We start from the raw sequence: 23,938 nt of genomic DNA, 5'->3' as shown, positions 1-23,938 counted from the left end.
GGAGTTGCACAACCTGTTACTCCAGAGATGTATTGTGACAACCTGTCTGCAGTCCATCTTACCGCAAACCCTGCTCTCCACTCAAAATCAAAACATTTTGCAAGAGATTTTCATCATGTGCGAGAACAGGTTGCTCTAGGTGCTCTTATTGTGAAGCACATTCCGGCGCCTCTCCAGCTTGCTGATATTTTCACCAAATCCCTACCACAACAGGCATTCTTCGTCCTTCGTTTCAAACTTGGACTTTGCTTACCACCGACGCCAAGTTTGCGGGGGAGTATAAGCAGTGAAGACTCAACAAATGGGCCTAAAGTCGAAGCCCATCAGAGAACAGAGGCTGCAATGCTGATTCAAAAGAAGCCCAGCAACATGGTCTCTGCTTCAGTCAAAAGCAGAGTATCACGCCATTGTCGTGAAGCGAGTACGAACGAGCAACGTCACAAAATCAACCTGAGAAACAGTTTTGGCGTTCTCGGATCGTGTGCTGTCATGTGCAACTAGCCTGACACGCGTCATCTTTTCTATGATTACTTTCTTCTTTATATATCAAAACCCTTGTATGAGATAATTAAGTTGAATGAGAAAGTTTATCTTCTTCCATCTTCTTCAAGCTTTCCTTAAGGTTTTGTGAAAGCGTTCATGGTATCAGAGCCATGGATGGCTCTATTACTCCTTTTTCTCATTCCGTTATGAACATCTCTCATTGTGTCACTCTTAAGCTCTCTGAAACAAACTACTTGCTATGGAAAACGCAGTTCGAGTCTTTTCTCTCAAGTCAGATGCTTTTGTGAAAGCGTTCATAGTAAAGGCTTTCCCATTAATCCAGGATTTTTAAAAAATTGGTTTAGCAAAGACCAGAAATCTTTTTGGTTAAAAGCTTAACCACGATGTAACCACCGTGATCAATTTTAGACTGGTTTGGTTTAAAATGTTATTAATTTTTTTATGATTTTATTAATTTTTCTTATACCTTTGAATAGTTTATTGATCGATAGTCATTAAGAATTGCTACTACTGAATGTTTTTAACAGCCCAGAATAAACATGATTTAATCGTGAAAACATGATTTGATCGATATTCATTATGAAGTGCTACTATTTGATCAAATCATGTTTTCCTTATAGACTGTTAAAATCATTTTTTGAGTTAAAAAAAAAAAAAGAAAGACTTTGAACATTTCATGTAATATTTCTGTTTTGTTGCTTATTATCAAGATTTCAAATCTTGAATCGTTTTTTGGATGGGGTCGTATTTAAGATTATTTATCACTATTACTAGTCAAACTTCAAGAAAGTGACAAAGCAAGAGACACACCATTTATAGCAAAGGTTGAGTAGTGTCTCAATCAGAAATTCAATTATCAAACGAATTGTATAAATCTGGTAATAAAAGCTTTGTGGGGATACAAGACATATGTTCTGTCACATATGTTATGGACCATAAGATTTTGGAATTATTGATAGTCGACAAAATTTAAGATCTTAAACTTTGAAGAAAGAAGTAAAGAATAAATCTGGTAAAAATCTTATGGTCCATACAGCTTTATTATAGAACATTCACCGATTTGTGACCGAACATGAACAAATGACTCATGAAGACTAAAAAAAATAAAAAAAAATAACCAAAGACTAAATAAGCTGCACGGGCTGGATTATGTGACAGAACATATGTCTTGTATCCCCACAAAGCTTTTATTACCAGCTGATGATTTGTTAGCAGATTCTTACTCTTGGTGCGTGGGAAATATATGTAATGGCTTCTCCGCTGCAAGTACCTGGGAAGTTTTGAGGCCAAGAGATTCTCTAAAAGAGTGGTCTAGCTCAATCTGGTTCAAAGGAGCTGTGCCAAAGCATGCTTTCACCATGTGGGTGTGCCATCTAAATAGGCTGCCAACTCGTCAGAGGCTAGCTGCTTGGGGACAGATTCAATCCTCGGAATGCTGCCTTTGCACTATTGAAACTGAGGCCAGAGATCACCTTTTTCTCGCTTGTGAGTTCTCTTCCCAGATTTGGAAACTAGTTTTCAATCGTTTATGCCCCCGACAAAGGCTGTTCTGCTTATGGGCTGAGCTCCTCTCCTGGACTCGGCAGTCTTCTTCCTCCGCGCCTTCTTTGCTCAGAAAGGTAGTCGCTCAGGTTTTGGTCTACAGCATTTGGCGTCAGCGGAACAATGTCCTCCACAACTCTCAGCGGCTTGCTCCGCATCTTATCTTCAAGTTGCTCGATCGTGAGCTGCGCAATATCATCACTTCTAGACGGCGAAAGAAGCGTTGGCGCAACTTAATGCTTCTTTGGATTCGTTAGCTGCTCTTTTTTTTTCCTTCCATTATTGTAGCCTTGTTTTATTTTTTTGCCTTGGCTGCTCTTCTTTAGGTTTTATCTTTGTAAACCTTTAATTTCATTTATATGATATTTACATGATTAGTAAAAAAAAAAAAGTAAAGAATAGAAGCTTTATGTGCCTTTGTGGACAATAGTTTCAAATTTTGATTGGTCAAATTCTGTCATTCCACATGTTTTTGTCGGTAACGTAAGAATTATGCTGTGTTTTATTTGATCAAATTCCTTATAGACTGTCAAATATATTCACAGTCTCACTATTTTGCGGTGTGATCGTTCAAAGATAAAATATTTGACAATTATTTTTTGTGTGGATTATTTCGAAAAGACGTCTCAGATACACAAGGACCCTTACCTATTTGACGTTTGAACCACAGTACTCCATAAACTTTTCGGTGGATCATATTATTCTTCGTCTCTTTTGATTACGTATAAGAATGTTAAACATGAAAGAAACTAGATCTATATATGAATCAGAAATGTCCTTGAAGTAGTTCTAGGGTTGATTTCTTGAGCAAGAAGAAACTGATTATCTTCATGTCTAGAAAGAAGGAGCTTCTGTCCTCAGCTATGGAGAGAACTAGTGAATGGTTTTGTTTCTCACTCTGTTCCTATATTTTTTTCTCAAACCTTTTATATTTTTCACTTCCTATGTTTGTGATTACGAAATTAGTCGAATCATATTTTTTTTTCATAATAAATTTCAGGATTTCTTCTCAAAAAATTCCTAGTGACGTCACTGTTCATGTTGGAGAAACTTCGTTTTCACTCCACAAGGTGATTTGTTTTTTCAAGATCTACTAATTATACACAATGAGATCACTTTTTCTTATACATAGTCTCTGTGATAATCTGCAGTTTCCACTTGTTTCAAAATGTGGGTTTATAAAGAAACTTGCTTCCAAATCAAGCAACGATTCGAACATTACCGTTATTAAACTCCCGGATTTTCCCGGAGGTGCAGAGGCATTTGAGCTAGCAATCAAGTTCTGCTACGACATAAGCTTCGAGATAAACACAGAGAACATTGCGATGCTACGTTGTGCAGCAGAGTATCTAGAGATGACAGAGGAACACTCTGTTGAAAACCTAGTGGAGACAATAGAGGTTTACCTAAACGAAGTGGTCCTCAAGAGTTTATCGAAATCGGTTAAAGTTCTGCGAAAATCTCAAGATTTGTTGCCTATAGCCGAGAGAGTGAGACTCGTGGACCGGTGTATCGATTCAATTGCTTATGGAGTTTGTCAGGAGAGCCAGAGCAATGAGGACATAGTTGACTGGTGGCCTGAGGATTTAGCTGTTCTAAGAATTGATATGTTTCGACGTGTCTTGGTCGCGATGATTGCTAGAGGTTTTAAGAGATACTCACTTGGTCCACTACTTATGCTCTATACCCAAAAAGCTCTTAGAGGGTTGGTGAGATTCTTGATTTTTTAAGAGAACAATGTGTTTGCTTACTTTAGAGAATAATGTAATGTCGGTTTCTTTATGTGAAATGCAGGACATTTTTGAGAAAGAGGCAAAGAAGATGGAGGCGGAACAAGAACATGAGAAAAGGTTGATTCTTGAAACAATTGTGAGTCTTCTTCCGAGGGAGAGAAACTCAGTGTCAGTTAGCTTTCTTTCAATACTTTTAAGAGCTGCGATATACCTCGAAACCACGATAGCTTGTAGGCTTGATTTGGAGAAGAGAATTGGATTGCAATTAAGACAAGCCGTGATTGATGATCTCTTGATTCCTTCTTACTCATTCAGTGGAGACAACACAATGTTTGATGTTGACACTGTTCAACGCATCCTCATGAACTATCTTGAGTTTGAAGTTGAAGGAAACTCTGCTGACTTTGCTAGTGATATTGGTGAATTGATGGAGAGTTATCTGGCTGAAATCGCTTCTGATAAAAACATAAACTTGGCGAAGTTCATCAGTTTTGCTGAATGCATTCCAAAACAGTCTCGGGTTACTGAAGATGGGATGTATCGAGCCATAGACATTTACCTCAAGGTATACATCTTTAACATTTTCAAAATGTTCTGACCTATATCTTGAAAAGTTTAAAGATCTTAGAAAATGTTGTTTAATATTGTTGGTGCAGGCACATCCGAATATAAGTGAAATGGAGAAGAAGAAAGTTTGCAGCTTAATGGACTATCAAAAGATATCGCGAGAAGTGTATGCTCACGCAGCTCAAAATGATCGTCTCCCTGAAATTTTAAGCGATTCCGATTCTCCAGCAGCAGAAACCGCAGAAGAAACTATTCATCCTCCTGAGCTCAGCTCCTACAATAATGAACTCTCCAAACTAAACCGGGAAAACCAATACTTGAAGCTTGAGTTGCTCAAAGTGAAAATGAAGTTCAAGGAGTTTGAGAAGGAGAAAGCTTTTGAAGTCATGAGTGGTTCGGATTGTTCTTCTTCGGTTTCAACTGCTTCGGTTGTTAAGCCTCGATTACCAAGAAAGTCATTTATAAGCTCTGTTTCTCAAAAACTCGGAAAGCTTAACCCTTTTGGCCTCAAACAAAGACAAACCAAACAACCTAACAGCCGAAGACACTCTATATCTTGAACAATACATGAACACTTGTTCTTGTTTGGAAATTTTCAATTTCTAGTCAATGATGTTTCTTTGCTTTGATTGTATAGAGAGCTGAGAATATCTTTTGAATTTCCCTGTTGAGTATATATAATCCTAAAGTCATATATAGAGCATTTCTCATAAAACTATTTCAAGGCAAATACTAAGATGTTATTAATTAAATTTGCCCAAAAAAAAAAAAAAAAAAAGATGTTATTAAATAGAGATTAAGCTTGGAAAATAAGAAATAGTTCGATCCAAATGATATTCTCTAGAATATAAACAATAAGAGTTTACTCTAGTATCGTGTACCTCTAAACCTGGACCCATACCTGAGTTGTCATGAAGTATTATTTTCTTTTCTTCTAAAAGTGTGACCGGTGTTATGGGAAAAGTCAGTTTACCAAGCCAGAAAGAAGCAATGTCTAGATTTAAAGTTTTAAACTATGTGTTTTGTGAATTCAATATTTAACTAAATACTAACATTTTATAGGCCAATTTATAGAAAAACAACTTTTTTTGGGACAAACTTATAGAAAAACAACTTTTTGTTAAAAGAAATTTAAGTATGCAAATTTTATGAATGACTTGGCGAGAAAGAAACACAAGAAGAGTAATTTTCTAGAATCGTTAAATTACTAATTAATTTATGTGTTATTCATTTTAACAGATTTAGAAATCCAAGCAAAATCATGTGTTATTCAATAATTGGTTTTAAAATCTTTATCAAAATCATGTGTTATTGGTTCAATCATTTATAAAAATACTAATTAAAATCCTATCATTTTTTGTTGGATTTCAAGATCCATGTTAGATTTTAATGGATTTAGATGTGAAAGATACAAAGACTCAAATCTTTGGATAAATAATGTTATTTCAAATTCATATATCTGATTTTAAAATAATAAAATTTTTAAAATATCAATAGGTTTATAAATCAATTAAAATGCATTAAACAATAAAAATTCTTTAGACTTTAGTGTTTTTTTGTTTTTTTGTCAACACAAGTTCTTAGACTTTAGTTACCGCAGATCTTTTAATAATTATTGGTTTGACATGAACCAAGTTGTCAACCCAAACAAGGAGCGTGGGTTGCACAATCTTCTCATAATTGTTATTAAAAGAAAAATGTCATTGCCTTCTTTTTTTAATGGCGTTTCTTTAATCATTGCAAGGCGTGTTAGAGTAAAGATCCAAATTCTATGTATGGTTTTGAGTCATCTTGCACAAACTTTAAATAACAAATACAAATTTAAGATGAGCTAAGTTCGCTTTCTCTCTGTCGATCGAATTACCTATTTCTATGCTCATCGATCCTAAAAATCCATTTCGAACACATATACCAATATATCACATGATTGTATGATAAAAATATAAATCTATTTGATAAATTAGCTGTCTACATAGGATATACACATGATAGGGGACAAAATTAGGTGTTATATATGCACAAATGAAGTGATAATCGTAAAAAATGTCTTAAACCTCCATTAGATAAATTAAAAAAGAAAACCCACATAAAAACTAACATAATAAGATTAAAAAATCATATGACAGTTAAATGAAAGTTAATATTTTCGAAAACAATTTTTTGTTATTTTCTTTATTTATGGTATATTCATTAACATGTACTACTACTATTGTTCTTATTTTTCATTACATGCTCTCACAAACTTTCATATAACGACGTGCAATCCACATGTCCACTTTTAGTATTTGTAATCCACTTTTACTTTCTTCCTTTTTGTTTCGACGATCCATTTTTTTTATATTTTGTTGTCGGCAATCCAGATATACCTTTTAGTCTTTTACAACAGATAATTACATATTCATACAATTAATCATACAAGTACACGATTAATTAACTGAGGCAAAATTAGCAATTGGAATTTGGATATTGGTCACTTATGTATATGTTTCATTCTCAATTAAGAACTCTTCGGTGATTACCCACTCTTGTAAGAATTTGTTTAAAGAAGTAATATAATTAATTACATCATGCTAACAAGTATAAATGTAATGAACAAGGTAGGCCTGGTGCGGCGGTTAACCAAAAATCGAATAAAAGCCTAACCTAAAACAAATGGATCTTCTTTAATAATGTGTTATATTCTTCAAGCCCATCATTATATAAACCATGTATCGTGCAACTTTTACCATCATCATTTCAAAGCATTTCTTCTTCTTGTCTTGGCTCAATTTATATACAACACACTCTCTCTCTCTCTCTCTCTCTCTCTCTCTCTCTCTCTCTCTCTCTCTCTCTCTCTCTCTCTCTCGGTTTTGTCCAAACAATGGCTCGCTTCGGCATTGTTCTAGTCATATCTCTTTGCCTCACAATCTCTGTCTTGCCCGATACAACCATCGCGCAGCTAAGCCGCGGTTTCTACTCCAAAACTTGCCCCAATGTCGAACAAATCGTGAGAAATGCTGTCCAAAAGAAAATAAAGCAGACGTTCGTCACCGTCCCTGCCACTCTCCGTCTCTTCTTCCACGACTGCTTTGTCAATGTATGTTTCTATTTAAGCGTTTTCATATCTTTTTTTCTCCTCTTTCGTTAGGCGATTAATTGGTTTCTTAGTTCGACCTTCGATGTGATTGGCATTGTAGGGTTGTGATGCATCTGTCATGATCCAATCAACGCCTACGAACAAGGCAGAGAGGGATCATCCAGATAACATTTCGCTGGCCGGAGATGGATTTGACGTGGTGATCCAAGCTAAGAAAGCCCTTGACGCTAACCCTCGTTGCCAAAACAAGGTCTCATGTGCCGATATTCTTACTTTGGCCACCCGAGATGTCGTTGTTGCGGTGAGTATTTGTACTATATATATCCTTTCTATAACCAGATAATCCCAAAGCCAATATTCTTATCACTCTTCATAGTCTACCAATACTATATGTAAGAAAATAGTACATCGCTTTTGTTCAAAAATAAATAAATAGTACATCGCAATGCTTGTTGAGAAATGTTATAATATGAACCAAGGTTTTACGCATGTATAGGCTGGAGGGCCGTCCTATGAAGTTGAACTTGGTAGGTTCGATGGTTTGGTATCAACCGCGTCTAGTGTCGAAGGGAACTTACCAGGACCTTCGGACAATGTAGACAAACTTAACGCTCTTTTCAAGAAAAACAAACTTACCCAAGAAGATATGATTGCTCTTTCAGGTAAACCAAATTTAAAAACAAAACATGGTATATATATTTATATCACCAAAGTGCATCGATTTCTAAACCGTTAGATTCATAATGTAGCGGCTCACACCCTTGGATTCGCACATTGCCGCAAGGTCTTTAAAAGAATCTACAACTTCAACGGCATCAACTCCGTGGATCCATCTCTAAACAAGGCTTACGCTATTGAGCTTCAAAAGGCTTGTCCTAAGAATGTGGACCCAAGAATTGCAATCAACATGGACCCAGTCACGCCCAAGACGTTTGACAACACTTACTTCAAGAATCTTCAACAAGGCAAAGGTCTCTTCACCTCCGATCAAGTTCTCTTCACGGATGGTCGCTCTAGGCCCACCGTTAATGCTTGGGCCTCAAACTCTACGGCCTTCAACCGCGCTTTTGTGACCGCCATGACCAAACTTGGCCGTGTTGGTGTTAAGAATAGCCGCAATGGAAACATTCGTCGTGACTGTGGTGCGTTTAACTAGAGATCATGTTGATGATGGGAATATATAAGTTATCTTATATAATTCAACTATTTTTATTTTCGTTTGATTAATGTTTGAAGTTCATTTTGACAATGAGAAGATATTGCTTTTTCATTTGTTCTGTTTATGTCTTTACTTTTACTAGAACCGACAAATGTTCTAGTAGTCACAAGCGATGTTGATTTCATTTTTGGTGTTGACATGTTGAAAGATAACGGTTTTAGTGTTATTATCCTAGGCAATAAAAAAAAAAAAAAGAAATCCCTGAGGAGCTTAAAAGCGTATCAGCACCTTTCAACGTAGATGGTCTAACATAATAAAATTTTAAATGTTGTCTTTTATATCAAAATGTTTTGTTGAATATATTTATATAACTATATTTATAATTATTTAGAAAACTGAAAAATTGTGTCTACTCATTATAACTATTCGTTTAATATTTTTTACTTAGTATTTTTTCATTTCTTAATAATATTATAAATCTTAGTAAATGCTTAACACTAAACGCTAACATTATATCATGATCGATACGATCTATGTTTCCGAATGCATTTATTGATGATATTGGTCCTCATAACCCTTTTCATTAAGTGATTTTATAAGGTTTCCCACCAGTCAGTAGGGGTCGAAGCCTTCAGGAAGTCTGCAGCTGTCCACGTCCCACCAAACTGCGGTTCTGGCGGTGCTGAAATCAGGCTAAAAACAAAACATGCGTCAGTCAAGGGAGAAAAAACAGAGGGGCTAAAATATTATAAACCTACAAAGGCCTAGGCCTAAAATAAAATTAACATGTTTACCTGTGGTGGGCAACTAGGTAGTCTGACAGGATCAATATCATTTACATATTGAGGCCCAATAGTATCATTTGGAGCAGTTGAATCCGTAACTTTAATTTTATATTAAAAAAAAAAAAACTAAAGCCCATGATAGTCAAACGCCCATGAGATCATTTTGGCAAGCATCGCTTTATCCCGTGGCTGTAACGTCTTCATGTGTTAGAAAACATAAAACTGATCAGTAATTAGAAGCAAACGATGAGTGTAATCATAGGTTTTATACCGGCTTTGACTTTATGTAACTTGAGACTCTATTCGTTGAGGTCATTTGATTGCTTATATGTAATCTTTGATACTGCACCTCCAAATCCCTTTTCAGCTATTGCGCTTTTGAAATTGGCTTTAACGTCAGAGATATCAGTAGTTATGGTTATGTCAAATTTTTCAAAATCGATAAAAGAAAAAGTTTTGGCAGTGTTTGTTTCCATATGAGATCCTGTTGTTGATTGAGCGAATTTCGCGCAAATGATTAATACAGCTCCTACTGAGAATCTGATCCAACAAAAAAGCAAGGTACACATTCTAAGAATAGTATGGAAACATAGCCAAAGAAACTAATCTTACATGAGAATTTGAAAAATTAATAAATAACCAAAATTGGTAGTTATTTAAGAAAAAATATAATGATATAGATATTAAAATATATATATATATATATATGAATGCAAAATGACGAAAGAATGAACCTTTATATGAAAATATCAAACAAACGTGATAATAAATATACACAATTATTTGTAAAAGGACACAATTATTAAAATGAAGAATTTCTGATGAAAAAACATGAATACAACAAGGTGAAAATATCAACTCTAAATAGACTTTTTTTTTTTTTTGGACCAATATCAACTCTAAATAGACATATATACTTTTATTAATGTTCACAAAAATCTCCTATAAAAGATAAATATCGGTTCATCCAATATACTAAAAATTATATAATCACCAAATATAAAGGGCAAATATCTCTACTTTGTATCTCCAGCGTGTTTTCATATCCTTGTTTTTCAAGTCATATAATCGCAATTATCAATAAACATTTTATCCTCGTACAATTTTATACACTATTCTGTTTTTCCTGTTTTAATTGTTATCACTAAACGTCTAAACCTTTGTCCAAAAAAAAAAAAACGTCTAAACCTATATACAATAAAGATTATCTATGTAAACTGAAAATGACACTAGAATTAGAACGAAAAAAAGTTAAAAAAAATTATTACTAAAAACTGTAATTAGATCAGAAATCAAAGCAACGCTAATCTACTAGTATCCAATTAAAACGCTAATTAAATCACATCAACCCAATTTAAATAGGAACCCAAACGGTAGCAAACACAACACTATGACCTTTCCACGTCAGCACAAGACTCTCGTCGTCGTCTTCCGTCTTCATTCCCCACCCGACGGCGTGCTCCTCCAGCATCGCCTTCACATCAGCCACCGCCTCTTCCTTAACCCTAACTCCACCAAACTCAGCCTCTCTCATCCTCTCTATCCACCGTCTCTTCGTCTCCGTTCTCTCCACCCTCTCCGCACCTTCCTTCGCCACCACGTTTTCTATCTTCCAACTTATCTCCGCCTCGTACCACCGTCTTTGCTCGCTCATTAACGTGTCCGTCGTATCGAACGGGATCCAGAAGTAGTTAAACGCCGATTTTAACCGGTTAACCAAACCCTCCGATGTGAGATCTACGTCTTCTTCGATTAGGGTTACGATTCTTGGATTCAAAGATCGGAGTGTTTTCAAGAAAACTGTTCGGAGAGATGATGATGATGAAGTTAGGGTTTCTTCAGGGATATAACGGAGCATCATATGACAGTTGACGACGAGAGCTTCGTTGAATGAAGAAGGGTAAATACGTAATTGTTGGAGTAGAGAAGAGAAGCCATCGGAGTAAGTAGAAGGTATGATTGTGAACTCCATTGTTATGTTTCGTGTGGTGGCGAAGTTTACGAGTTTGGATCCGAGTTCTTCGTATGAGATGTTGATGAATGGTGGGAAGTCGTCGGAGGAAGAGACGACGGTGAGTTTAAGAAGCGGAGGAGGTTTGTTGAGTCGTCTTGCCATGGCGTCTATGAGAGTAGGAATTTGCATACAATGAGTCAAACTTAAGTCAACGATGTGAACCGTTGAGTAACCTTCCACGGCGGTTAAGATCGCAGCGTTGGCTGCAATGAATCCGAACCTGTGCCACGGAGTGAGGTCTACGAATGCAGCTAGCTCCACGACTGAGAACCGGTGGAGTTCATCGGCCGGAGGTAGGAAACTAATGGTGGATGATAGTGTAGGGGTTTTGGAGACGGCGCGTGAGAGCAACGCGCGGAGGAAGGCGGAGGTAAGTCGTTGTGTGGAGTCACCGTCTGATGGGGCGATGTTGTTGAGCACCCAGAGGATTTGGTGAGTCAATGCGGCGTCGTTGGAGTCTATGGCGGTAGCGCAGTGGAGGAGGAGCTGTTCCATGAAGTTAGCGTCGCCGCCGCCACGTAAGGGTTTGGGAGAAGGGAATCGGGTCGGGTTGAGAATCCGGGTTTTGGTCATTTGAGTCTTGTTTTAGAGAGAAATGTACGTTTAATCTTCTTATTTTTGTGACACAAGAGGAAGCAAAAAGAACAAAAAAAGAGTAGAGTAGGGTGGAGACAATGACATGTCCATAATTTTTACGTAAAAATATTCTGAAAAGTGGCAAATAGAGTGAAAGGAGACAAAGGAGAGGGATGAGGAAAGAAAGAGACGAGACAGTAGAGAGAGTCGTGTAAGTATGTGGTAACCTTATCATTGGGAAACGCATCGCTTCGGTCGCTTGTGTTGTGTAAGACAAATATTTGCAAGAACAGCTTTTTCAATGTATAGATGTGCATATATGCAATATGTATGTATGTTTCTATACATGTGCAATATGTCTTAAATAGCTAAAATAAGGAATCTATATATAGTTATGTCGAAGGGTGCATTTTATGCTCAATCTTGTAGTCTATGTGAACAATGTATTTAGAGATAACATTTTTAGTATTATTCACTCGAATTATAGTAACATAAATAAGAACAAGAAGTTGTTATTTTTGTTTTAGTTATAAACTATAAAGAAAGTATAAGTATGTGAAGGGGTGCTTAAAGGTGGGTGACATGTGAAGTGGCAGGTTTGTATTTATGTATGTGTGTACGGCCGAGTATTTTGTCATCTAGGTTACGATTATTCTCTTTCGCCGCGCTATCGCATTCATCAATAAAATCACTGCATGCACTTTGCAACAAAAATAAAATCTATACCCCCATGATTTTGGTCCGTTTGTATTTAGCATTTGGACGTTACTTATTTTATTAAACTCAAAATGTGTTGCCTTTGAGTCTTGAGATATAAAAAGAAGATTTATTGGGCTTATCTCTTGAGATATAACATTAGACTGACAAAATAAAAGTTATATAGCATGGACTAAACAATCAAACGGCTCCTCTGGGGGATATGAATAAATCTTCGGTTGATATTTAATATATGTATCGCATTTAATTATCAGTTTCTTTTTTTATGCCTTTGGTAGTAGAGTTCATTATGCATTGGGTACTTAATGCAGCACAATATGCAAGCGCTCACAACGCATGCTATTTTCAAGAAAATTGATCGAGAGATAAAGAAGTATCATCACCTCCAGAAGACATAGACGTTGGGCACATGCACATGGTCAAGTAATTCTGAAGCAAATTATGTTTGATTAATCGGGTTTGAATTTACCGTTTTCCATGCACTAGGGGAATTAGTTCTGACTAAGAATGCCCATGTATTTTTGATAATTTTTTTAAGTTGTTAATTTGGTTTATTTAAAGAAAAAACAAATCTTATACATATATATATATAGTCTTGTATATGTAACAGAGTATTAAACCGCTTCTATCTTAAATTTTTTAGTCAGTCCATTGTTGTTTATTTGCATAGCATAGTTACTTTACCTTTGCCTAATATCGGAGATAACGGATCTACGAAAAGTCTATTGGGCATTATCAAAATAATACAAAGTGAAAATTTCCGGCCCCATGATTTCAAGCCCATTTAAATTATTTATTTTTATTGGAAATTTGAAGTGTTACTAATTTTAAGCAGATAATATTACAATTAAAAACTATGTACAGTTGAAAAAGAAAAACAAGGAGAAGAAATATGGATCCTATGGGAAAAGAATGCAAGATCTATCTGCTCAGAATGTATAATTATCATCTTGATTACTCCTATAAAAAGAACCATAGAACTTGCACTCATTTTCCTGATTGGTCCAATTTACACTAAACATTGGAGACTGTGTATTTAACTGATTACTCAGCTCACTGACAATTGAGAAACTATATATTAATGGTTATTGAGTGGTGTTTACTAACGTTAGGTGAGCAAAATAAATATTTCAAACAAAACAAATTTTGTTAAATACCAAAGTATATATAGATATTCTATTTTCTTCAGGACTAATAAACTCTTGATATGTAAAAGATTTAGTCAAAGTTTCAGAAGGTATCGTAGGACCCAAAAGGTGAAAGAGTGGATAATATGTTCCAGCGATGAGGGAACCAGTCACGTGAAAGTCACGTGTCGCATCCATTACACGTCCTTGTCGCGATCTCTCCCAAATCTTCAACACTGATCCGAGCTCCTCCAAAGTCTCGTTCAAATTTACAAAACTACCCTTCACAAATGGATTATGATTACCAAAAGATGATCTTATAAGTGAGGTTAAAACTTGAATCAACCAGACATTAGAAGAATCAAAGACTAGAGTTATTATTATTTTTTTTTGTTAAACTCTTTTCTTTTTGCTTTAAGTAAAAGAATATCCTAATTAAGTGTAAATGAATGTACGGTCTACAAAAGATTTGAAGGGGCAAGATGGCTCTTAGGTCCTCTTCTTACTCGAAGTAGAATAACACAAAACCCTAAGAACGACAAAATGTAGACCAAGTCTTATGATTATCTAGATTAAAAACAAAAACAATTGTTAGAATAGTGATATTGATCCACAAGATCAATAAACTCTTGAAATAGCAATTAAAGCTACCTTGAGAAAAACTAAAGGCAAGAAACAAAAAATTGAGACGTCTTGTTTGAAGAGGTTCATATACAAAATCTCTCGGGATAATATTCGGGATATTAAATTACACAAGGATCATAAGTTTAAAAATGCTAATTAGTTATATCTTCCCCTAAAAGGAGTTGTACAAATTTATTTACCACTTTTGTATAGTAATGTGCAAAAAAAAAAAAAATATCATCTAGAATTATGTCCAGTTACATATCAAGATTTATGGTTTAAAGTGTGTTTACCTATTGATAAATTGTTTTTTGGTAGTTAATATTCAGCTAAATCCTAGTTATTATTGTCAAAAAGTTGTTGGAGTAATGGGTTAATATTATTTATCATAGATGGATATCCAAAAAAAGTCACTTAGTTTTTTTTTTTTTTTTTTTTGATAAAAATAAGGGGAATCCCAGACCTATGGAGGAGCCCAGACTAATCCCATGGGGGAGATGCAGTCCACAGATAGACTCTCTCTCCGGGTATGCAAATGGGCCGAAAGCAAGGGCCCATATCCATGTGGCCAAGTGGAGATCTAACAATTATACGCTTGCGGAGAATCGATCCCTGGCCTAAACCAACAGGGCAACTCCTCCACAAGTGGCAACCACTAGACCAAGAACTCTTGATTAAAAGTCACTTAGTTAATTATGTGTTTTATCCGGAATCAATACCATCATGAATACCAACTTGATTTTGATGTTCTTAATTAATTATATAGATTGACTAGTTTTCTTGTGATCATTTCATGTTCCTCGTTGTTTTTTTTTTTTTTTTTTTTTTTTCACCTTCATATTTTTTTTATTGATCACCATTTTTGTGGAATATGGAAAGAAATAAATGTTTCATAATAATCATGTGAGATTTGGGGTTTGATTTTTCAACATAATTATTCCTTACTAAATTAACTATTTTTACACTTATAAGTTATTATTAATAACTAAACTTTTGTTCGTATTCGAAAGAAAAGTTTAAGAAAACATCAAGTGGACTCACACCGACTTAAGTGGAGAAGGTGATGAAAGTATTGGGCCCATGAGAAACTGCGGCTGCTCGTGGCTTTTGGCATTAAACAAGAATCTTGCTAATGTTATTTTATTCTCATTTTACTTGATGGACTCATGTTTATCCACATTGTTATATTTTAGTATAATTAGCTCCATAGTTAATTCAGAAGTACAAAAAGAAACTTAGCTCCATAAAGATTGTAATTCATGTTTAGACACTAATTAGATGTAATAAACGGACACGATTGAACGCAGAAGGATGAAGTAAGCCCCACTTTCACGTCCCAAAATTCGAGAAGATCATTCATTAAAATCCTCAGATCGCGGAACACCAACTTTTAGTTTTGTATATGCCCTAAACAAATTGGTATCAAAAGAATAATTACACTCAACTATATATAGTTAATGTTTCTATATCTTATTAGAAAACCTATGCATCGAATAATTTTTCTTTGCCAACTATGAATCGAATTTAAGATGAGTAAAGCGTACCAGTTTCTTAAGTTTCCATATAGTAATTAGAACAAAAAAATCAAATGTTATATACTCATTTATAAAATTTATTTTTGTTTATGCAGAAACAGTAGTTAGATTTGTTTTGTGTAAGAACTCGTTATAGTTTCATGTTTAATTCTACTATATGAACTTTGTTCGTTTGGCCATTTAGCTATTCGATTTTTCTTTTGAACAGTGTGGTTGCGAAAAACTTATTTTAAACTCGAAATTAGTAGGGTGTTTTGCCCAAGTATAGATATCTGGGACACTTATTACAAATATTTTGTTAATGATAATCGGTTATTGAAAAAATTTGGAATGGTCGGAACTAAAATATATATATATATATATATATATATATATATATATATATATATATATATATATATATTTAAAATAAAATAAAGAGTCTCCGGTGGTCAGAAAAGGAAAGGAGAGTGACGTGGACCACAAGCATTTTGTTTGCCCACTGGTGGCTGGTCGAAAGTATATTTTTAATATGTCCCACTTCATAAGATCTTCAAATCACTTCTTCTGTTCCAACAACAATCCATTCTCATTTCAAAGTTTCAAAAGCAAACATGTTATTGGTCAATTTCATTGTTTCTACGCCATCATCCATAGAGCAACAAGACCTTGTTATTAGTTTTTTAATAAACAAAATGTGAAGAAGAATAGAAGAACAACAAAAAAAGAGTGCTTTTGAAGGTTCCACGAAGGTATGAAGAGTGACATAAACGGCTCTTTGCGTCGTCCAAAAGCCGCCTCTCCCAAAAGCTTTCCCTTTATAACCCTAACTTTTTTGTTCAATCCAACTACATTCATTATATAATACATATCTACTCTATATAGTTACACATATATTATGTAATGCACCTTGTTTAATCCTTTTTAGAGTTTGTATTCATGTGGAGAGTGTATGGTATATACTAATCTTAAACATTTTATTTCACATAGAAAGAAATACATGAAAATACATGCCATTGAGAGTGTTGCAAAGAAGACCGTTGCAGTAGCATAGGATAATTTGGGATATCACAAAAGATCATTCATCATCACATCTCGAGGAATACTATTATGTATACTATTAGGTATCATTAAACCATTGAATAACAAGTGTAGTATCGAAAGATAATAAACCTGGAGATAATTAATGCTAATATATATTTTTTTGGAGTAATCAAGATGATTATCAAAATAGCAAGTTGTGTATATTTGTGTGTATATTACAACATGTTGGTCCTTAAAGGATCGAAGTATGTTGGGTGCGAAGACTTGGCCGGTGCTTTGGATTTGGAAAGATGCGTATGCATTATGTATATGTTTACTTCAAATTCGCGGTAATTATTATTATTATTATTATTAGTTGAATATTTTGATAGAAACAAATAGCAAATTATTATTTATCGTACCATTATCTTTTAATTTGAATTCGATGCACGATGGGAATGATGATTATGACTAAAAATAGTACACTAGTACACCACCGACGAATTATCATTACAAGATATTCTCTATTACCTTGATTAATTTCTCATAATTAAAGAGAGAAACAAATGACGTAATTTGCCGGTGTATGCCACATTTCTCAAAATATCACTCCAAAAAAGGGCAAGAAAAGTTAATCGAAATTACACTTTTAACCCCGATAACAAAAACGACGCCGTTTAAGCGAAAAGGTTGAGCAACTTTGCCGTTTCTCCTCCTCCGCCGCGTACGTACCGATCACCGGCGTTGTTGTCTCGAAACGAAACCGTCGTGACAGACTCCTCCGAGTACATCGACGGTGTATCTTCCTTAAACGGCACCGTTTTAATCGGAAAAGTAGGAATCAGAGATAGATCGAGCTCCGACGATAACCGTTTCCGTTTCGGTGGAGAAGCCGTTGATCTGGATCTAGAGCTTGAGAATCGGCAGTGATGGTAAATATTACGGTCACCGGAATCATCATCTTTTCGTAGATTCAACATTTCCGTACAAATCTCAGAAGCTTCATCGGAAGTTGGTGACGGAAACCCGGCGAATCCACCGCCGTTAAGAAGCTCCGGTATCGGTTTCAAAGAACCACCACGAAGCACCGTCTCAACCGCCGCTTGACAAATATTCCAGTTCCCAGTCCACAACAATCCGACGGCTCCGTTCACCGGATTCACAGTTCTTCCACAAGCTTCGTAGAGCAAAGACTGAAACAAAGCTGTAAAAATACCAAAATACCCGTACCATCAGAAAAAACGACAACGTGTTTGAGAAATAGGTTAAAAGATCTGATTGAAATAGGTTAAAAGATCTGAAGAGGTTTTGTTTAAGTACCAGGGCATTGAGATTCCGGTACGGCGGAGATGAAAGACATGAGACCGGCACGGCCAAAGAACTTAGCAACGAAGACGGTGGCGTGGCCTTGAGCTTCAGGTGATTCGATCCATTGAATACATGGACGAAGGATGCAATTCTCACTGCAACCTTTTCGAAGAACTCGACAACCATTGCAACTCATAATTATCAGAAATTCTTTTAATATTAATGTTTCTCGTTGGTTTTGCTATAATCTTGGAGATTCAAGAACAAGATTTGCTTTTGGTACAAGAAAGAGAAAGAGAGAGAGAGTGGGACAAAGGGTTTCAATGTTTGGAAGAAGAAGGAGAGTTATGTAATATATATAGACATAGACATTGATACTTGAGTAAAGGAATGGGTCATGCTTTGAGATTTTATTTAATTTTAATAAAAATTGGATAATCAAAGTTTAAAGAGCCCTACCAAATTACAAAATAGAATGATTACTGCAAAATATATTTATTTATCATAATTTTATGCTATAGTTTATACCAAAGAAAATGATTTTTTTTTTGTGATGTAAGGTTTAATTATGAAAGTTAAAATGGTGTGTGGTTGTTGACTAGTTGGTGATGAGGAGAGAGAAAGAAAGAGATTCCAAGGTGATGGGTGCGAACGGCTCCGTGTCTCCGCGAATAGTTGTGCCTCCTCAACCATTGGTTCTTTTTTTCTTTTTAATTTCTTATTTCTATTCATTTTCATTTTTTTACTTATTTGTCTATAAATGTTTGCGTCATGCATGAACGATGTCGATCCCGATTATTTGATATGAAATTCCCAATTCTATCTGTCCAGTGTTTATTTGGTGACAAAATTTTGGAATCTTCATGTTTTTTCCTCTTTATTGATATATCTTTCTCAAACAAAAATTGGTGTTAGTAATACAGATTTTCAAGCACAAAATATTAATCATTTTATTAATTAGTCAAAATGGTGTCATGTTTTAGGTTCATTAGAAAATATAATGAGTAGATTACATAAAATATTAGTCAGATAGTAAAAGTTCGAATCATCACCTTCTATTTATATATAAAAAACATAAATTCTTTATTATCAGTCGAATAAGAAAAAGATTCTCACTTAGCAAAAAAAAAAAAAACATAGATTCTCAAATGAAATATCGCACTTAAATTTCAAAATTGATATAATTTATCCCATTTTCCCAACTTTGCAATTGCTACTATTTGTAGAAACTATATTAGCCTTTCTTAAACTATTCTCTATGATATTTAAAATATAATTAAATATGGTTCATCATTCATGCAGTACGTATACTTTGTAAACAATTTATTTATGAAACCAATGAAATTGTTTTGTTTAGGGTTAAGGCTAAGCTGACCCTTCAACGAAACAAATCCACCATCTGACCCTTAAATCAACCTTAAGGGTTTTGATATTTTAATATGGAAAATGTTTTAGAAGAAAGATAGAGGCGTTTTTGCCCACGATGCTGTATCACGTGTGTGACAAATTCAAACATTTTTTTTTCTCCTTACATTAGTAACAAAATCAAATATGATATGAACAAAAGATCTATATATAATATTAATCAAAGTGTCTTCTTGTACTTTCCAATAGCAATGCGGTGAAACGGCGCCGTTCATGGCTTACGTGGTGTGCTTACCTACACTCCAATTAGGCAAATTTCCACTGAATGCCGCCGTCTCTATATATTTCTTTATTCCCAATTACTTCACTCCATTAGTAATACTAATAGATAATGTGTTTGCACAAAAAGAAAAGTCATAAAGAATGCAGATATATCGTTGAACTTTTGGGTTCTAAAGTTCATTTGCTTAGACATTTGACTAGTCGATCCAAGTCACTTGAACGCGACAATTTCGATCAAGAACAACAAAATCTTAGCCGACAAATTAAATGGTGTTTAATCACTTTTAATATAGACTAACTAATAAATATTTTACAACAGTTTCCCTACCTTTAACCTTAATTATAACATTTTGATCTCAAAGTTTGAAAATAAATCTCTATTGTTGAGATGTTGTTTGATTGAGAAGAAATGGAAGAAATATAGGTTGCACAAATGGCATTCCTACTTACATTCATTGATTAAGCTAGCTAGATAACTGTGGGTTTTTGGACTTGTATTACATGAGTTTATGGACTTGTGTTGGGTTTTTCTTGTGCGCTTTAACATGTCCTCTTTGATTATCAAGTTTTTTTTTTTTTTTTTTTTAACAGCAATTTTGATTATCAAGTTCACGTTGAGTTTTTTTTTTCTCTGACAGCCGTGGACTTGTTGAGTTCTGAAAAAAGTAAATACTGGGCTATTAATATAATTGGGCTAATTTTTCTCAGCTATAAGAGAAGACACACTATGGGCTATTTCTTATGGTCCAAACAATAAATCTTTGGTACATTAATATTTAATAGTTAAACACCATTTGAATGGGACCATGCCAAAACTTGTTATTGGAACGTTCGAGTGCTTTAGGCCTTTAACACTTTTGTAAGGCCTTACTAGTTACTATTACAAGATATGTATATACTATGCCCACGAAAATTGTTGAAATTCTTAAGTTTCTAACAATAGGAAGACAATAGTCAATACTCAATAGTAAAAGAAGAATGACCAAAGCTTCACTACTAGCATTAGGTAATAGGTAAATTATGTAAGATGTAAGAGCTATGCATGACATATTTTTCGACTTATGTAAATTTCGTCTTATTTACTAAGACATTATTATGTCTTTTTTTCCCCTACACCATTTTTGATTTAGAAATTTTGTTTTTGTCATATCAAAGCCATATCCTAAATTAATTCCAGGAATTTTTAACTACCAGATACAACAATACAGTTATAAAGAATAAATAAAAGTCGAATTTTTTGTGTCACAAAAAAAAAAACAGTATTTGTCTTGTATATATACCGGCATTTAATTCAGAGAATACGCAATATCCATATTTTTCTCGGAATGCATAACTACTCTTTTTCTTATAAGATACATAAGAACTGGGATCGATTAGGACGTGTAAGATATTTTATGGCAACAAATTGTAATTAATTAATTATTAAAAGACTCGTAAATTAAACTCGTGAAAACGAAATAATACGGATTTATAAAATAATTTAAGCGTGGAGGGAAGTGTGAGTGCCAACCAATCAAGAAGACAAGACACTTAAGGATTAGCTTCGTTAGGTACTACTAACCGATCTATCACTACTTCAATAATTAATACTAACATAACCCAAAATTAATACTAGGTCTTCTATCAAATTATGTTTTTAAATAGAAAAATTATTAAACATTTCTAATCGAATAGTTCAAAATTCTTAGGAACAGATCACTTCAAGCTGGGAGTGAAAGATTCACAGAAGTGGTTCCTTTGCTTGCGGAAGTTGTAAATGAAAATAAAAAAATAATGGAAAAAAAATCAGAAGGAAATTTCCAAGAAATAGAACTTTCACTAATCCTTTTATTTGATTATAATCATTTCTTATAAAAATAAAAATAAAAATAAAAAATCCAAATATTCCCCCTTTTTTTGACTGTTTATAAACAAAAACCAACAACGAATAAACATTTGAAGATTTTTTTTCTCTCCGTATACGTAAACAAAAATTAAAATAATCCAAAGTCCACTCCAATCATTTTCATTACAGACTCAGCTAATGATCAATCACTTAGCTAAACCGATCGGTAAAAAAAATATAATAATCACAACACCGACTTTGTTTCTTCGCCGGAGAGTTGACTCTTTCCAAGTGTCTCATCACTAACTTGATCAGCCGGTAAATTCAGGTCAAACCTGTGGCTATTATCACCGTTACCGTTACCGTTACCACCGTCATAGTGACACCGTTTGTGACCACCCAATGCTTGACCAGAGGGAAACGACTTGAAACATATAGAGCAGTTATGAGTCTTCCCACTTTGACCAACTAAACCGTTACTAATATTTCCGTTATTAGTAACGGAACCGTTACTATTATTAGCATCGTCGTTATTAATACTAACCGGTTTCCGGTGACTTGTTTTGTGTCCACCTAACGCTTGATAAGACGGGAAAGATTTGCCACAGACGGAACACTTGTAATCTTTCTGATGATCGGACGGTGAAGAGTGATGATCGGAGGAGCCACGAGCGAGCATGAGGAGGCAAAGAGCGAGATACTCTTCTTCAGAAGGAGGGTTTGGTTGATCTATACGGTGACGTTTTGTACGTTTTCTTTTGGTCCATGATTCGAGGTTTTCGGGTTCGGTTTCATCGAGGCAGTGGAGGAAAGGAGGAGGAGCGGTGGTGGTGGTGGTGGAGGTGGGAGAATTGAGAGTCTCGAGAGCCATATGGTGGTGATCTTTGATTAGAGGATGATTGAGAGAGATGATTATAAAAAAAAAAAAAAAGAGAGAAAGAGAGAGTGAAGTGAGCTGGTGAGGGAGTGAGATGAGATGTGAGCACGTCTTTGTTTTAATTTTTTTTGGGTGATTAAGAGTGGGAACGTGGGCTCTAAGTGATCAAGTGGTGCTTCTTCTCTTATTTCTCCATATCCATTAATATCTCATCCTATTTTCATCTTTATTAATTTATATTTATTTATCTATATATAGCTAAGATGTAGAGTTCAACTAAAATCCATTCCGAATTTCCAATATATCAAAAAAAAAAAAAAAAACGAAAAAAAAAAAGCAAGTAGAACTTTCAAGTTAATTATACCGGTTATGTTGATGTAATTAAACCACTTATGATGAGAGATATACATATATACTTGTATAGTAATTTGATTGTAAGTTTGTAACTAATTCATTTAAATAAGCCCTTTGAATATTAATAAGAAATTGTTGTTTACTCTTCCACTCTCAAGCTCAAAAAGTTACCGATAAACCTAATTAAAAAAAAAACAAAATTCAAATCAAAATCGTATAAATCAATTTAGATCGAGGAGCCTAAATTTCGATGAATTTGATGTAGAATCAATGAAATAATTCCATGTATAATGAAATAGAGATGAAATTTGAATGATCTTTGATAATTTTTTATAAAATAAAGTACGTCAAAACCTGGAAAAAGAAAACTATATTTTCAGTGGCACCCTTTCTAATAACGAGTAATGTAAGAATGCCTATTTTAAAAACTATATGCTGTGGGGAAAATCATCTAACTATAAATGTATTAGAGTCTAACATCAAACTTTATTGAAAAGCCGAAAAAAGTAACACATTCACAAAGATGGAAACCTAAAGTACTTATCAAAGTTGTGCTAATTTTGTCGATAGGTACCAGTCCAAATCATGAGCAGCTGATCAGCTAATTCAATATCTTCTTCTTCTTTTTTTCCATTGGCAAGAATTTATTATCCGAATTGTCAATTTTAAAATACTTTATTCAAACTAAACATTTATCCACACATAATTTTACATTAGAACTTTAGTTTTTTTTTTTTTTGTTATAAAAATGATTTGTATAAATAACTTTTAGATTTGTAGTGTAGTCTATGGTACTATGGCTGTGAATGGAATCATGGTTCAACCACGGTTCAAAGACGGAGCGAACGTACCACTTTCTATGTCACCATTCACGTTACTTTTTGAATTAAGGCTCCGAATGGAGAAAGCGTATCGAGCGGAGCGGATCAAGCGGTTCAAGCGTATCAAGCAGAACAAAAGCGG

General features: G+C 34.5%; 6 protein-coding genes across 6 annotated transcripts; 3 read left to right on the top strand and 3 right to left on the bottom strand.

Annotated features, from left to right (window-relative positions):
• The first annotated feature begins 1,386 nt into the window (after positions 1 to 1,386).
• Positions 1,387 to 2,511, top strand: LOC110228702. The gene has a single exon (XM_021026766.1). The coding sequence runs from the start codon at positions 1,668 to 1,670 to the stop codon at positions 2,301 to 2,303; it is 636 nt and encodes a 211-aa protein (XP_020882425.1). The 5' UTR covers positions 1,387 to 1,667; the 3' UTR covers positions 2,304 to 2,511.
• An 89-nt stretch (positions 2,512 to 2,600) lies between these two features.
• On the top strand, positions 2,601 to 5,007 carry LOC9313782 (putative BTB/POZ domain-containing protein At3g49970). The gene is made up of 5 exons (XM_002877668.2): positions 2,601 to 2,929; positions 3,047 to 3,116; positions 3,198 to 3,755; positions 3,841 to 4,344; positions 4,436 to 5,007. The coding sequence occupies exons 1-5, from the start codon at positions 2,877 to 2,879 to the stop codon at positions 4,904 to 4,906; spliced, it is 1,656 nt and encodes a 551-aa protein (XP_002877714.1). The 5' UTR covers positions 2,601 to 2,876; the 3' UTR covers positions 4,907 to 5,007.
• A 1,946-nt stretch (positions 5,008 to 6,953) lies between these two features.
• LOC9312076 (peroxidase 35) lies at positions 6,954 to 8,809 on the top strand. Its single transcript, XM_002877667.2, has 5 exons — positions 6,954 to 7,129; positions 7,184 to 7,425; positions 7,526 to 7,726; positions 7,922 to 8,087; positions 8,175 to 8,809. The coding sequence occupies exons 2-5, from the start codon at positions 7,210 to 7,212 to the stop codon at positions 8,579 to 8,581; spliced, it is 990 nt and encodes a 329-aa protein (XP_002877713.1). The 5' UTR covers positions 6,954 to 7,129; positions 7,184 to 7,209; the 3' UTR covers positions 8,582 to 8,809.
• A 1,812-nt stretch (positions 8,810 to 10,621) lies between these two features.
• On the bottom strand, positions 10,622 to 13,252 carry LOC9312075 (scarecrow-like protein 32). The gene has a single exon (XM_021024204.1). The coding sequence runs from the start codon at positions 11,954 to 11,956 to the stop codon at positions 10,724 to 10,726; it is 1,233 nt and encodes a 410-aa protein (XP_020879863.1). The 5' UTR covers positions 11,957 to 13,252; the 3' UTR covers positions 10,622 to 10,723.
• A 4,153-nt stretch (positions 13,253 to 17,405) lies between these two features.
• On the bottom strand, positions 17,406 to 18,607 carry LOC9312074 (LOB domain-containing protein 38). The gene is made up of 2 exons (XM_002875960.2): positions 18,285 to 18,607; positions 17,406 to 18,168 (listed from the first exon to the last, which is right to left on the bottom strand). Exons 1-2 carry the CDS (start codon positions 18,466 to 18,468, stop codon positions 17,642 to 17,644), a joined length of 711 nt encoding a protein of 236 aa, XP_002876006.1. The 5' UTR covers positions 18,469 to 18,607; the 3' UTR covers positions 17,406 to 17,641.
• A 3,240-nt stretch (positions 18,608 to 21,847) lies between these two features.
• Positions 21,848 to 23,146, bottom strand: LOC9313781 (zinc finger protein AZF1). The gene has a single exon (XM_021024009.1). The coding sequence runs from the start codon at positions 22,613 to 22,615 to the stop codon at positions 21,989 to 21,991; it is 627 nt and encodes a 208-aa protein (XP_020879668.1). The 5' UTR covers positions 22,616 to 23,146; the 3' UTR covers positions 21,848 to 21,988.
• Positions 23,147 to 23,938: the final 792 nt, after the last annotated feature.

This window comes from Arabidopsis lyrata (assembly GCF_000004255.2).
Source record: "Arabidopsis lyrata subsp. lyrata unplaced genomic scaffold ARALYscaffold_5, whole genome shotgun sequence".
NCBI classification, from domain to species: domain Eukaryota; kingdom Viridiplantae; phylum Streptophyta; class Magnoliopsida; order Brassicales; family Brassicaceae; genus Arabidopsis; species Arabidopsis lyrata.
This window is presented reverse-complemented; position numbering and strand designations above follow the sequence as displayed.

What these genes read in the sequence shown, in the direction of transcription:
- LOC110228702 (XM_021026766.1), top strand. Translation starts at nt 1,668, where the DNA reads ATGTCTTGTATCCCCACAAAGCTTTTATTACCAGCTGATGATTTGTTA.
- LOC9313782 (XM_002877668.2), top strand. Translation starts at nt 2,877, where the DNA reads ATGTCTAGAAAGAAGGAGCTTCTGTCCTCAGCTATGGAGAGAACTAGT. An exon ending in ATGGAGAGAACTAGTGAATG is followed by an intron (nt 2,930 to 3,046) that starts GTTTTGTTTCTC and finishes AATAAATTTCAG; the next exon opens with GATTTCTTCTCAAAAAATTC. An exon ending in CTTCGTTTTCACTCCACAAG is followed by an intron (nt 3,117 to 3,197) that starts GTGATTTGTTTT and finishes GATAATCTGCAG; the next exon opens with TTTCCACTTGTTTCAAAATG.
- LOC9312076 (XM_002877667.2), top strand. Translation starts at nt 7,210, where the DNA reads ATGGCTCGCTTCGGCATTGTTCTAGTCATATCTCTTTGCCTCACAATC. An exon ending in TCCACGACTGCTTTGTCAAT is followed by an intron (nt 7,426 to 7,525) that starts GTATGTTTCTAT and finishes TTGGCATTGTAG; the next exon opens with GGTTGTGATGCATCTGTCAT. An exon ending in CCCGAGATGTCGTTGTTGCG is followed by an intron (nt 7,727 to 7,921) that starts GTGAGTATTTGT and finishes ACGCATGTATAG; the next exon opens with GCTGGAGGGCCGTCCTATGA.
- LOC9312075 (XM_021024204.1), bottom strand. Translation starts at nt 11,956, where the DNA reads ATGACCAAAACCCGGATTCTCAACCCGACCCGATTCCCTTCTCCCAAA.
- LOC9312074 (XM_002875960.2), bottom strand. Translation starts at nt 18,468, where the DNA reads ATGAGTTGCAATGGTTGTCGAGTTCTTCGAAAAGGTTGCAGTGAGAAT. An exon ending in ACCGGAATCTCAATGCCCTG is followed by an intron (nt 18,169 to 18,284) that starts GTACTTAAACAA and finishes GTATTTTTACAG; the next exon opens with CTTTGTTTCAGTCTTTGCTC.
- LOC9313781 (XM_021024009.1), bottom strand. Translation starts at nt 22,615, where the DNA reads ATGGCTCTCGAGACTCTCAATTCTCCCACCTCCACCACCACCACCACC.